The sequence below is a fragment of the Xenopus laevis genome, chromosome 6S (genome assembly GCF_017654675.1).
Source record: "Xenopus laevis strain J_2021 chromosome 6S, Xenopus_laevis_v10.1, whole genome shotgun sequence".
NCBI lineage: Eukaryota > Metazoa > Chordata > Amphibia > Anura > Pipidae > Xenopus > Xenopus laevis.
The window spans coordinates 50,292,670-50,306,983 of NC_054382.1; the positions used below are offsets into that span (position 1 = coordinate 50,292,670).

Genomic DNA, 14,314 nt, shown 5'->3' on the forward strand with positions numbered 1-14,314 from the left:
GCATGTCCAGAATTGTGAAAAGCTAAAAACAATTCAAGTTTCTACTAAGCCACTTTACTGCACTGATACAGATAGGGCGAGGTGAACATTTGTTTTTACTAAAAAACAGCATATTATGAAAATTTAGTAATTTAGCTGGCTGCAGCAAGCAGTACATTATTAGTATAATTTATATTCAGACTAGGTTTAGAAATACGAATAGAAATACAGAACCTAAAAGTGAAATAACTTTTAATCTTTTAAATTAAGTAATTAGCCTTACATTAGTACTGCTCAAATACTGAGTTTATTCTTAAAGGTTGGGACATGCTCTCTTAAACAGATGGAAATAACTAGTGAACATGAAAGTTAGGAATACCAAATGGAATTAGAGACTCATTTTTTTACCATGGACATGAACCAAGTTCACCCGAAGCCACAAATCTGTAATACCCCTTGTGTGAAAATGAATCCCAAAGATACATTCCTAGACATTAAGTCATTCCAACACATAGCTTATTATGTGCTGAAAACCAGTTTTAATGAATACAGCTGCACAATGGGAGTAATACAGAAATGTGTATGTTTTATTACATGGACTATGACAAATAAAAATATACATTAAACAAAAACAAAAGACTTGTTCTTTAACAGAATGCCAATTTTCCAAATCCAAGTCGCCATCCATTTAGCTGCCACTAAAACAAAGGATAAAAGATTGGGTTTAAAGAGTTGCAGTAAGAATAAAAATACAAAGTGATGGTAGGGCCAACAAGCCTTAACAGTAACAAATAACGAACAAACCATTGACAAGATTGAACATGTGGTAATAAGCTTTAGGTATGTACCATCAAAATGGTTTCTCCCATCAAAGGTGTGGGCCAACAGAGCCCTAACTGCGGTTGGGGGTAAAACAGTTATATTTCTTTAGGAACACACTCTCATGAGCATTCCCCCCCCCCCAAACAACTATGTTGGTGCAGGTATGCTCATTATAGATGTGTGTGCAACTTTGGATCAGAGCACACATTAACCAGCCCATTCTAAAATTGATTTGAATTCCATGTTGTTGGAAAGAAAATGAACAGCCTCAACATCTTAAAGGAGAACTAAAGCTGAATGAAAAATCTTTAGCAGTAAAGATATGTGTCTCCAAAGAAGCCCCAGTAGCTCCTCGTCTTCTTTTTTGCGATTCACTGCACATGCTCTGTGCTGCTGTCACTTACTGAGCTTAGAGACCAACTCACAATATACAGTACACATAGAATAGAAATGTCACAATATAAGGCTGATTAGTAATTAACAGAGATAATGACTACATGGCAGCACAAAAACCAGCACAATTAGCATCAGAATTTAATATTCAACCTTGTAGCATCAACTTCTATAACAGGCAAACTTAATTCTCTGTTTGATGATTTGAGATGACTCATAAGCTTAGCTTCATTTTCAGGGTTTAGTTCTCCTTTAAATCTTAAAGGGATTCTGTCATGATTTTATGGTGTAGTTTTATTTCTAAATTACACAGTTTACATTGCAAATAATTCACTCATAAAATGTCATTCCTAACTCAACAAGTGTGTTTTTTTTAGTTGTAATATTGGTGTGTAGGCAGACATCTCAGGTCAATTTTCCTGGTCATGTGCTTTCAGAAAGAGCCAGTGCTGCACTATAGAACTGCTTACAGGCATGCTATTGTTTCTCCGGCTCAATGTAACTGAAGGAGTCACAGTGGGATATAGATTTTCACTAATGAGTCTTGTATCTACCAGGGAGTTACTGTATCTGGTTACCATTTCATTGCTCAGCTGCTGGGGGTGGAGTGATATCACTCCCAACTTGCAGTAAAGAGTGACTGAAGTTTATCAGAACACAAGTCACATGAGTAGGGGCACCTGGGAAAGTGACAATGTCTAGCGCCCCATGTAAGATTTCAAAATTAAATATAAATCAGTTTGCCCTTTTAAAAAATGGATTTCAGTGCAGTCTGCTGGAGCAGCACTATTAACAGATACGTTTTGAAAAAAACGTTCTTCATGATAGCATCCCTTTAAAGGGGAACTCCACACAAACATAACTTGAACTTTTTGAAAAGTAAACATAATTTCAAGCAACTCTGCAATATACACCAATTAAAAAATATGCAGACTTTTCATTATTTTTAATGGTTTGGAACAGTTCCCTAAGTCTAGCCCCCTGCTGATCTGTCTAACTACTTTGCTGAGCTGGCTGACTACTGTTACTTTGTATCAGCAGCCATCTGTCCTTAGCCTGCATCTCCAAACCTCACAATTCCCTGCAATATCAATAAGGAACAGAACATCACAGTGCTATGCATTGTGGGTTATGTAGTTCCTGCATGATGTCTGTAAGCTGTGGAATAGTTGTTACAATTTGTAACATCATTGTTCAGTTCCTCCCTCCCAGGATTTCAAATGAAGCAGAAAGGGAAGCACAGTTGGATTTTAGCATAGAAAATTACATTTATTCATACTTTTTGAAGAAACAGGTAACTATGATGTGTATATTAGGGGATTCTGTGTTATGTGGGCCTCTTTATCAAATTTTGGTTTGGAAGCCAGAGTTCCCCTTTAATATTACAAACACTGGTAGGAAAACGCTTAACGTACAAGTAGTAGCAGTCATCTTCAGTGCACTTTTATGATCTTAAAAGGCAGTTATGTTTTGTGTATATAGGAGGTAAATATACAGGCAATCCAATCTAGATCTATAGCAGATGCAGTAGGGACTACCAGATGAGGGCCCCCAGCTTGTTTGAGAAACCTACATGGGAAAGCCACATTGCTTAAAGGAGAAATCAACCTATGGGGAAAAAGGCGGAAAATGGACGCGTGCAACTCCGCTTGAAGAATCTGTGCCGAAGGGTAAGTATGGGGCATCTCCCCACGGGTAGGGTTTTTTCCCCCCCACAGGTTGATTTCTCCTTTAATCTCAGTGACTATAGTAGGTTACACCAAGATCATCATACACAATCTTGGCACGAGCCTCACCGAGGGACTGTTGTTCATAATTCCAGAGACTTCTCCAACAGATTGCCAATTTTCACATACAACTTTGTCTATTTTCCCTAATCTGTACCTGCTACTATGACATTCATATTTCAGAATATACTAGGACTTTTAGATATCATTAACATGAAATATATACTTACACAATGATATTGTTAATAGGGATATGGATTAGCTTTACAAAGAAACCAATAAATCCCATAATTGCAAAGCCAATTGCAGTTGCCATTGCGATTTTCTGGAACTCTGCAAAGAAAATGAAAACAGTCATTATCTTGAGAGAGAAAAGGTGGTGAGAGAAAGTTAGAGGTAAAACTGGGTGTGGGTTTTAATCAGTTATTTATCCTAACTCATTATAGTTTGACCCATTAAATGTATATATTCGTGTATATAGCTTCACCCATTAAATGTATATATGTCTGCAATATATGTAGTAGACAAAGTGAAACAGGACTGTAGCCATCATGGGAAGTCAGATGATACAGTCTTACATTGACATTGCAACAATGCAAGTTGTGAACTCTTGACAGGGTGACTGAAACGGGTCTTAAAGAAGTTGCATACAATTGCCAAAGCATCCCCTGCTCCAAATAAGCAGGTAAAACATGGGTAGCTGCATATAACTTGGTGGAATGGTGCTATTCTAGAAAATACCCTAGGTTGGTATAGATTTTTTTATGGACGTTATATACATGGCAATGATCTCTTTAATGGGTAACTAAAGCCCCAGTTCAGCATACTTTAATCGTCACCAGAGCTGCAGTGGCACTTAACTTGGTCAGCAGTCCAATACTACTAAAGTTGAGTATTAAAATATGTTTTCTACTATCCTCTAAAGGTGGAAAAAGAGACATGGTTCAAATTGCAGGCTGACCCCTGGGTAAGCCTCTGTGTGTGATAGATTAGTAAACGGATTAGTCCACAATACGATTTATATTTTACATATAGAATGTGAGTAGCATATAATGGAGATGGTATTGAATCAGATAGTCAGGAGGCTTATGGCATTCTCCAACCCCCCATTTCAGCATTTGCATGTAAAAAAGGCTGCTATTTGGTTCCTCTGTTCATTTGCAGGAAGAAGAGCAGCAAAGATGTATCCATTTGAGAACATAAAAGGTGCTGGTACATTTGTACTTTGTATTTCTGCGATCCTCTATCTCAAGAAAACCAGAACATCTCTGGATAATTGCAAATGTGAAGTAGGGTGGGCATAATGGCCACTAACTTCAATGGCATGGGCACTGCTGTGAGAAGTGATACAAGAGAAAAGCAAGAGCCAGCTGGGAAAATCTGTAACTTGAAGTAAAGCCAAGTTAACACAAGGACAATAAAAATAAAAAATAAAAAAGTGACCAGTATTTAAAAAAAAAAAAAACCTACCTTTTCTGTCTGGCTTGGTACACCTTTTTACAAGTCTGATTGAATCCTTCACAAATTGCCTGCTGGGCTCAACGAACTGCATAACCTGATCCATGACTGCAAACAAAAATGTAATTTTATTATTAACATATATTCATAAAGCAGCACTATATGGCACAGTCCTGTACTATAAATGGGTGTACACAGTGATTATAAATTATATTCAAATAATTGATGCAAGCAGTAAATAAAGCACTGTCCAAAAGAGCTTATAATCTAAAAGAATGAAAATCCTAGTTTTACAAAACAGGTCATATGTGGCCAGGTTTCAATTGTTAAAACCTGAAAGTTGTCCGTGCTAAGATAAATCAACGACATGAGTTAATGAAGACTCTCACAACTATTGATCAGTTGCTAGGAAGTTGCTGGTCAAAAACTCCCTTGCTTTTGCACAAGAAACCATTCTTGATATTGGGTCTACTTAATCACCCCACAGAAGCCACCTTTCTCTAAAAAGGGGGGCTGTACATCTGTAGGAGAGTCATGCTAACATCTTCTCTTTGGCTCCTGTTGGGGAGTGCATGCAAAAGTAAAAAGCAGGTTTTTCCATTGTACTTTTCATCCAGCCCAGGGCCAATGAGAAGAAAGATGTGGAAGAAGATTGTGAGGAGAACTAGCCTGGGGTATCACATAAGTTTTAATAATCACTGGGGAGTGCCTAAAATGGCACCCCCTGTGATGTAACATTTCTTCTAATTTAAAAGGGAATTAAATCTCATATCTAAATCTAACCGTTTCTGACAGCAATGTGCATTCATTTGATGACATCATCTGTGTGCCTGTAGTTCTTAATAGCTACCAGCTCCTGAATTTTACTTTCCAAGCGTTATCTTTTGCTACACAATGAATGAACATAAACAAGAAGCCGGTGGACTGACTGCACATTCACTGCTGATATCATTACCAAGTTATAATATAATATATATATATATATACATACATACATTTATATATTTGCTATATATAACTCTAATGTATATGTGTGTGGAAGGGGTGTGTAACTGGCATAACAAAAAGGACAGTCTGGGTGCAGGACTACATAAATTTTAAAGTATAGTAAGAATTTTTATTGAGGTGATTTTTTTCTTTTTCTCTGTATTTTCGCTGCCCGTTGTTTAGTAAGACCTACACACGAGATGCCCTGTTGGTTGCACTGTAGTAGGAACAGCACCAATAAACTCAGGTAACTGCGACAACGGGGCCATGCCAATGCCAGACAGGAGGGGACTACTATAAAAAAAAGATGAACACGACGCCTGCCATATTTAAGTATAAATTCCATCATCCAATGCCACAAATCTTACACCGAACGGACAACCATTTGGAATATCCAGGCAAATGCTGTAAGAAACATACCACTTACTAGTGTAAACTACAGCCTAACAACGGTACAAATACATATCATTCAGTCAGCAGAAAGAGCTATTATAAGTGAATTTACACTGAGTACTTACCTATTCCGGGGACCTAACCAAGCCGATTACACGATATACTACAGTCAGCTGCAATCTCCGACTAGGACACGTAGCACAGCAAACAACTTACTTCTACTAGACTTACGTCACAGGAAACTAGACTTTCCACCCAATTACCGTTTAGTACGTCTGCACAGGCGAGGAATGCGGAAAGGCACACCCGACGCTCCGTCTATTTTCGCTCCATCTCTAATGCTCTCGGAGCTGTGTAGTGTTGCGCTGAGCTGGCTGTAGAACGGGATGGGAGGTGTTTCCTGTTCTCTCGTTCTAATATAAAGCGTGCGCTTGATGCGGCTAATTCAGGCACAAATAAGGCTTTATTTGCATTTGTTGAGTAATAATCAATTATACATTTGTTTTGGTAGCGGCTAGTTCCTATCCCATACCTCCCAACTGTCCCTTTTTCGGAGGGACAGTCCCTCTTTTGACAGCTCAACCCGCAGTCCCTCATTTGTACTGGAAAGTCCCTCTTTTCTCTGCACTGAACAGCCAGAAAAAGAAACAAAGTTTCTCACTTAATTGGCTTTTAGCAGAGAGCCCAGAACAGCTAACAGGTGCAAATAAGATACTTTGTAACAATTTTGAGACACAAAAACACAGTTTAGATAAGGAGAAATATTTTCATACTTTCATAACCTGCCAAATTTTGTAAAACGAACATGGTAATTAGGGGGTGTGGCCACAAAAGGGGTGTGGTCTAAAAATTGCTGTGTTACGTGCGTAAAAAAAATTTTGTCCCTCTTTTTACTTCCAAAATGTTGGGAGGCATGCTATCCTAGGAAAGGACCCGACGTCACGGTCATGTGATCCTACCATGTGACCGCTCCACTGCGGCTTACCTATCCGTGAGCTGCAAGTTTAAACGTGGGAAAGTGGTAATGGGTTCTAGTGGCGGACTGTGGACTTTTGACAGGACCTGCAACTAAATTCCCAGGGTTGCCAACTTGTATTGTAGGTTTAGTACAGGTTGCAACCTCTACCTCAGGTTTTGGGGCAGTTCATTGTGTTGTTGGATGTTTGTAGGGATTGAAGGGATCACTGCCTCTGAATTTCTGTGGGGTGAGTGGTTATCACTGAATTAATGTCAGGTAGACTGTATTCAATATTTAAACACAGTTTAGCTGGTTTTTTTTTTACCATTACTCTCGCACAATTACGGTGCAACAGTGGCAAGATAAAAATGAAAGGCAAGACCTACTGACACAGCTATAATAATATTATATTCATTAACCATAAATAGGTTTGCTTATCTGCCATGCACTGAAAGTCTCCCATAATCATAGGCGGAGGGTGAATTTTTTCTTTGGGAAGGCTAAAGTTGCCCATACACTAGACTTCTAATATCTAATATCAGATGTAGCAGATAAATATAACACCCTTTCTTCCAGTAGCTCCCTCTGATTTCAGTGGAAACCATGCAGAAGTGCAGATAGGAGTCCTTTTTTAAATTTAAAGGGCGTAAAACCATTGACACCTTCACATTGTATGATGTGAAAAGCAATGGGCATTGACACCACAGGCACATTACATACAGAGAGAGATACATAGGCATATTGCATAAAATTGTGACAGTGGGTACTAACATGTCAGGCACATTATATAATATTAGGGTTAGGATGCATCATTTTTGAATAAACTTACAGTTATATTTATAAATACCCCCAAGAGAGGATAAATGCAAAACTCATACTGTAGCAGAATAAATTAAGTGCTAATTTCACATATAATGCCCTCAAACAAAGATTTTATGTGTGACCATATGCACATACATGATCACTGAAATACAATATAGGGTATTTTTCCCGACATAAATGTACAAATATATTCCTCTTTCCTTGCTTCCTATTGGTCTTTTTTTGTTGCATTTTGGCCTCACTCCTTCTAGTTCCTTTTCTCTACAACAGTGCTGTCCAACTTCTGTGGTACCCAGACTTATGTCACACACAGGCAGAGCATAGGGAAGGCAAAACAGAGCAGGATACAGGGAAACCTATCAGGACCAGTCTAATATGTACTACATACAGTGATACAGTGCTGGTCCCCAATTAGCAGTTTGTATAAAGTGTTAATAGGTGAACAATGTGGGCAGTTTCAGTTTGGGTCTCAGGTGTGAACAGTACAGGGCTTTCTCGGTGGGCTTTCTCAGCCCACCAAGGAAAGTAGCTAAACTGCCCTAGCACAAGTCAGTTTACTATAGCGCTACAGATACATTGTGCTCTCTGTGTATTACTTTCTAACCATGTGAGATTTCTACAATTGTACACTGGAACTGCAGCCTGTTGAGAGGCACTGAACATATATTCAAATAAACTCAGTATTAAATGGATACAGATACCTAGATATTACACTTATACAGGGTATCACCTGAAAATGGGTTTCTGATGGCAGCCCTAACCCCCCAATCAACTAACACATGTGGTTGTCAAAGTGCCTAAAATCTCCCCATGTGCCATCTCTAATGGGAGTGAGACCATAAAAACTTATAGTTCTAAGGCAATGGGTGTTTGGTTTACTTGTTGTTCCATTTGAAGCATTAGACATTTTTTTCTGCTGTAAATGCCAACGGTCATTTGCCAACTGTCATTTTCCAACGGTCGCACTCATCCTAGCAACAGTCAGTGGCCTCAGCATTAGAGTGGGTGACAGTTCAGAGAGGCTTAAGTAGAAAGACAAGTAGCACAAATCAGAAGAATAAATGTCTGCCCTTCCTGGCATTATGGTTGAAGGGGCACTGATCAGAACACAGCTGGTTATGGGAAGCAGGCATACTAGGTACATGCAGGGAAAAGGGAAACCAATAGGAATATGGAGATGACCCCTGTATTAATATAACCAAGGATTCATAGAGCATGATGGGATCTGTAGTGCTGTTACAAGCCCACCCTGATCATGACATTATACGCAATACAAATGCTACTTACCTTTTATGGTCAACCCTTATAGTGCATCATGGGAGATGACGAAGGCCCTTTCCACATGCCAGTGATAAAAGCCTACATCCTAATTTCCCAACATTTTTGTTAGCTAAATAGCACATACAACAGCAGTCAGGCTCCCTCACTTTCAATTACAGCCTTATAGTGAGTGCATTATGGGATCTGTAGTTTATGCATTGGCATACCATTTTTAATCACAGTGTAGAAGGATAAAGAGTTGACTGCCATTTAGGGCATCTGGGGCTCTAGAAGTGTCATGGTCCACAGCCCCCATTATGCTCCTGCTTACAATCTCTTATTATTTCTCCCCAAAAAGTGAAATATTCGGAGCGATTTGCGAGAGACCGATTTGAGAGAAAAAGCGATTGTGAGAGAGACAGCAAAATAAGAAGAGAGAGAGAAGCAAAGAGAAGAGAGAAGACAAAGAAGAAAGAAGACCTTGAGTGACCCCCTGCCAGAGATTAATCACATCTTCTCATTTGGGATCCTCTGGACAAAGGTACTGGTCCTGTATTTCCCCCTCTATAATATGCAACAGTAAGGTTAGCTTATCCCTTGGCTGTAGGAGTTGCCATGCTGCTCATTATAGATGTAGCTATAGCTGTTCTTCTTTAGTCTCACCTTTGTGAGTTGGGGGATTTATCTTTAGTCTGTCCCTGCAGTCCCCCTTGGTTGGTCCCAACCCACTATTGTCCCTGAAATTCAATGTACAGTCCCCACCCCAGCAATGTTCTTTATTTCACTAGTATAAACTGGACTGTATGCTTTTCTATTCCAGGGCACCCCTAACATGGGACTCCCTTGGAAAATTTCCAGGGTGGGGCAAATTATGTAATTTAAGGCAGGTGGGCAGCCAATCAGAGCATTTGAATAGTTCCAGTTCAACAGGTTCAATAGAAGCACAAACAAAAGGGGCATAATATCATGGCAGATAAATCATATTAGTAAACGTGCTTGTTCCTATGTGCTGTCCCTATACATATGGCACCTCTCCACATTAACTCTAACCTTCCCAAATCTCTATTTTATATTGCAGGGGTGTCGGAGATGGGCTTGTGTTCAAGCAAGGACCGCCTTTACATAAAAGGCTATCGCCAGGTAATGCTGCTCTCTAAAGTGGCTGCTGAAAAGGTACCCAAGGGGTTAAAGGGAATACTAACCCAATTATTAACATTGTGTATCTTTCATGTAAATGTCATTAAATAGAAATATAACAGGGTTTAGTTTAGTGTTTGCCCTGAGCGTTACATTTCCATTATTTAGAGTTAGAACTTACTAGTGAGAGTTGCCATGTTATTTGCCCTGTCTGTAGAGATCATAGTTACATAGTATACATAGTTACATAGTTAAATCTGGTTGAAAAAAGACAAAGTCCATCAAGTTCAACCCCTCCAAATGAAAACCCAGAATCCATACACACACTCCTCCATACTTTCACATAAATTATATATACCCATATCTATACTAACTATAGAGTTTAGTATCACAATAGCCTTTGATATTATGTCTGTCCAAAACATCATCCAAGCCACTCTTAAAGGCATTAACTGAATCAGCCATCACATCACCCAGCAGTGCATTCCACAACCTCACTGTCCTGACTGTGAAGAACCACCAACAATGCTTCAAATATAAGTTCTTTTCTTCTAGTCTAAAGGGGTGGCCTCTGGTTCGGTGATCCACTAGGTCCCCTGCTATTTGTCTATAGTATCCTCTAATGTACTTGTAATGTGTAATCATGTCCCCTCGCAAGCACCTTTTTTCCAGAGAAAACAACCCAAACCTTGACAGTCTACCCTCATAATTTAAGTCTTCCATCCCTCTAACCAATTTAGTTGCGCGTCTCTGCACTCTCTCCAGCTCATGTATATCCTTCTTAAGGACTGGAGTCCAAAACTGCACTGCATACTCCAGATGAGGCCTCACCATGGACCTATAAAGCAACATAATTATGTTTTCATCCCTTGAGTTAATGCCCTTTTTTATGCAAGACAGAACTTTATTTGCTTTAGTAGACACAGAATGACACTGCCTAGAATTAGACAATTTGTAATCTACAAAAACCCCTAGATCCTTCTCATTTATAGAAACTCCCAACACACTGCCATTTAGTGTATAACTTGCATTTACTGTATATTATTTTGCATAACCTTGCAATTATTAACATTGAACCCCATCTTCTATTTTGCTGCCCAGTTTCACAACTTAGACAAATCACTCTGCAAAGTGGCAGGATCCTGCATGGAACCTATAGTTCTGCACAATTTAGTATCATCAAAAATAATACAGTACTTTCAATGCCCACCTCCAGGTCATGAATAAACAAGATGAAAAGCAAGGGACCTAGTACAGAGCGGTACTCCACTAACAACACTGATCCAATTAGAAAATGTTCCATTTACCACCACTCTTTGTAGTCTATCTTTTAGCCAGTTCTCTATCCAGGTACAAATACTATGTTCCAGGCCAACATTCCTTTATTTAACCAGTAACCTTTTGTGTGGCACTGTATCAAATGCTTTAGCAAAGCCTAAGCAAATCATATCCACTGCCATCCCAGAATCGAGGTCCCTGCTTACCTTCTCATGGAAAAAAATTGTTACTCTGGCAAGATCTATTACGCATAAAACCATGCTGGCACACACTCATAGTATTATCATTTGCTATAAAGTCCATCCTTTATTAACCCTTCAAAAAGCTTTCCTACCACTGACGTCAGACTAACTGGCCTATAGTTTTGAGGCTGAGGACGGGATCCTTTTTTTGAATAGAGGCACCACATTAGCAATTCGCCAGTCTCTCAGCACTATGCCAGACCTCAGTGAATCCTGAAAAATTAAGTAAAGAGGTTTGATAATCACAGAGCTAAGATCGCTAAGTACCCTGGGATGAATACCATCTGGGCCCGGACCTTTGTTAATTTTAACATGTTCTAGTCTCTTTTGAATTTCCTCATGTGTGAACCATGCACCATTAGTTGTATTACTAAAATTGGGACTATTAAGAAGGAAACCTTCATTAACTGATTTCTCATTTGTGAAGACAGATGAAAAATATAAGTTCAGAATCTGTGCATTTATTTTGTTTTCATCAACTAGCTGACCACCCTCTGATAATAAAGGTCCCACCCCTTCCTGCTTAATTTTTTTATCATTAACATATTTAAAAAAATAATTTTTGGATTATTTTAAAAAAATATCCTTTTCCATATCAATTTTAGCTTGCCTTATAGCTTCTTTGCATGATTTATTGGCCTCCTTGTACCTTACAATGATGATTCAGCTGTCCCAGATAACTTGAATGTCTTAAAAGCATGTCTTTTCTTACCCACCTCAACACCAGCACTTCTATTGAACCAAAAAGCTTTTGCTTTGCAACGATGATCAATGTAACAGCTCCCCTAGTGGTAATAAATACATATTGTTTTGCTTATTGTGCCTATGGGAAGAAATTGTCACTTTCATTATTACTAGGGATTAAACACAAACTGCTGGAAACCTTAATGTCTTCTTGTTTCTTACATTTATCTAGGGCTCACAGTGGATCTACAGGAAGGAGGAGAGGATCTGTAAGATCACTGATTTGGAGAGCATGAGGAAGGACCTCATTGGCGAAATAAAATGGACAAGCTATGATTATTGTATAGCTAGAGACAGCCTGGAATTAACGAGGTGGTGAAAAATCATATTTATGGCTGAGGTCCTGCAGGACAAGATGAAGGCCAAAGCCCAACTGAAATCCCTCTACAAACAACTAGAGGAGATAAACTGGGCAATTTTGAGGAAGTACATGGAAACATATCCAGGTACAGTATCTAATGAATATATTTGTTCAATTATTACTATTTTGTAATAGGGCTGATGTATTGAAAGCCATTGCAATGCTGTGATTTTGTGAAAATCAACCACAAAAAGAACATATATATCCTGCGCAGCTGAAACCTATTGAGATGCCATAGAAACTAATAGGAAGTGTATCTTCATCATTTTGGCAAGGAATTGGGATTGGGATCAAATGGCTTGAAACCTGCGATTTGCAACTTGTCCCATAATCACAGAGGGAAATGGTACATTTGCATTTAGTAATGTTAATTTGCATAACTGCCATATTTTTAATTAAAATCCCCCAAAATGTTATAGACTTTTTCAGAGATATCACTTGCTAAGGTAAAACCCTTGGGTACAAGTTTAACATTATTTTGTTTGGTTTTGCAGAGAGCCCACCAGCACCATCGCAGTTTACACATTACCATGTATCGATGTACCTCTGTGTAGGTGATCTTCATGACACAGAGGTGAGTGAAACATTCTCAATTCCACCAGCGGTGCCTCCACTCCAATACACCATGATTCCACCAGTGGTGCTCCCCCTTACACCTAAAATATGGTTCCATAGACAGGAGCACCCTTAGGCCACTTGGTAGACCCTGCATTCTTTATCAATCCATCCCCAAACTGCAGAAGCCGGGTCTGCAGACTGCCTGGGGTCCAATGGAATGACGAGGAAAGCAGGGTTCACTTTGTAGCTTAATGGTGCTCATGTATATGCAGCCATATTCCCTTCTATTTTAGTGCCCTCCACTGCAATTCCAACCACAGTGTCCCTTATTTCCCCAATTATTTCTACTGTAATTCCACCAGCGGTTCCACACTTACACCTAAAATATGGTTCCCTAGATAGGAGCACCCTCAAGCCACTCGGTAGACCCTGCATTCCTTTTCACGCCATCCCTCAGACTGCAGAAGCCTGGTCTGCAGGCTGCCTGGGGTCCAATGGAATGGAGAGGAATTCAGTGTTCACCTAGTAGTTTAAAGGCAATCTCATGTATATGTAGCCATATTCCGCTCTGTTTCAATTCCCTCCACCGTAATTTCACCAGCACTGCCCCCCTTACACCTAAAATATGGTTTCATAGACAAGAGCACCCTTAAACCACTTAGTAGACTATGCATTTCTTTCCATTCCATCCCTCAAGACTGTTGAAGTTGGGTTCTGCAGGCTGCCTGGGGTCCAATGGAATGGAATGTAGTGTTCACCTTGTAGCTTAAAGGCGCTCATGTGTATGCTACCATATTCCCTTCTGTTTCCCTCATCCTGCTTCCCTTGATTTAATTTGGTGCATTGATCCTGGGAGCAAATCCGATCACCATTAAGGGGTCAGGAAGGATTTTTTCCCTTTAGTAAGCAGATTGTCCCAAGATTGCCAGAGGTTTTTTGCCTTCCTCTGGATCAAATTATCAATAAAACTGTGACTTACACAGATTTAACATCAAGTTGCTGTGTGTGTGTCTTTATTCTGGGTATTGGTCACATTTGGGAGGGGTAACATATAGATGGGGTGGGTGGAGTGAGAATGGAACAAATAAGAAACACTAAAAAGTTTAAGAAGAATGAAAGTGAAATCTACTATGTTCTTGTTTTATAAGAAACCCAATCAGTGGAAACCAAGTGAGCTTCAATGCAGGAAGTAGTT

General features: G+C 39.4%; 1 protein-coding gene and 1 long non-coding RNA gene across 3 annotated transcripts; one reads left to right on the plus strand and one right to left on the minus strand.

Moving 5' to 3' along the window:
* Positions 1–545: 545 nt before the first annotated feature.
* Positions 546–6,078, minus strand: sec61g.S (SEC61 translocon gamma subunit S homeolog). Of its 2 annotated transcripts, none has more exons than XM_041567057.1 (4): positions 6,023–6,078; positions 4,392–4,487; positions 3,152–3,254; positions 546–677 (listed from the first exon to the last, which is right to left on the minus strand). In XM_041567057.1, exons 2-4 carry the CDS (start codon positions 4,483–4,485, stop codon positions 668–670), a joined length of 207 nt encoding a protein of 68 aa, XP_041422991.1. In that variant the 5' UTR covers positions 4,486–4,487; positions 6,023–6,078; the 3' UTR covers positions 546–667. The 2 variants fall into 2 exon arrangements, with proteins under 2 accessions (XP_041422991.1, NP_001165130.1); NM_001171659.2 differs by lacking the exon at positions 6,023–6,078 and adding an exon at positions 5,885–5,968.
* A 3,029-nt stretch (positions 6,079–9,107) lies between these two features.
* On the plus strand, positions 9,108–13,118 carry LOC121395236. The gene is made up of 3 exons (XR_005962356.1): positions 9,108–9,340; positions 9,878–9,939; positions 12,373–13,118. It is a non-coding gene; the product is annotated as an uncharacterized LOC121395236 (long non-coding RNA).
* Positions 13,119–14,314: the final 1,196 nt, after the last annotated feature.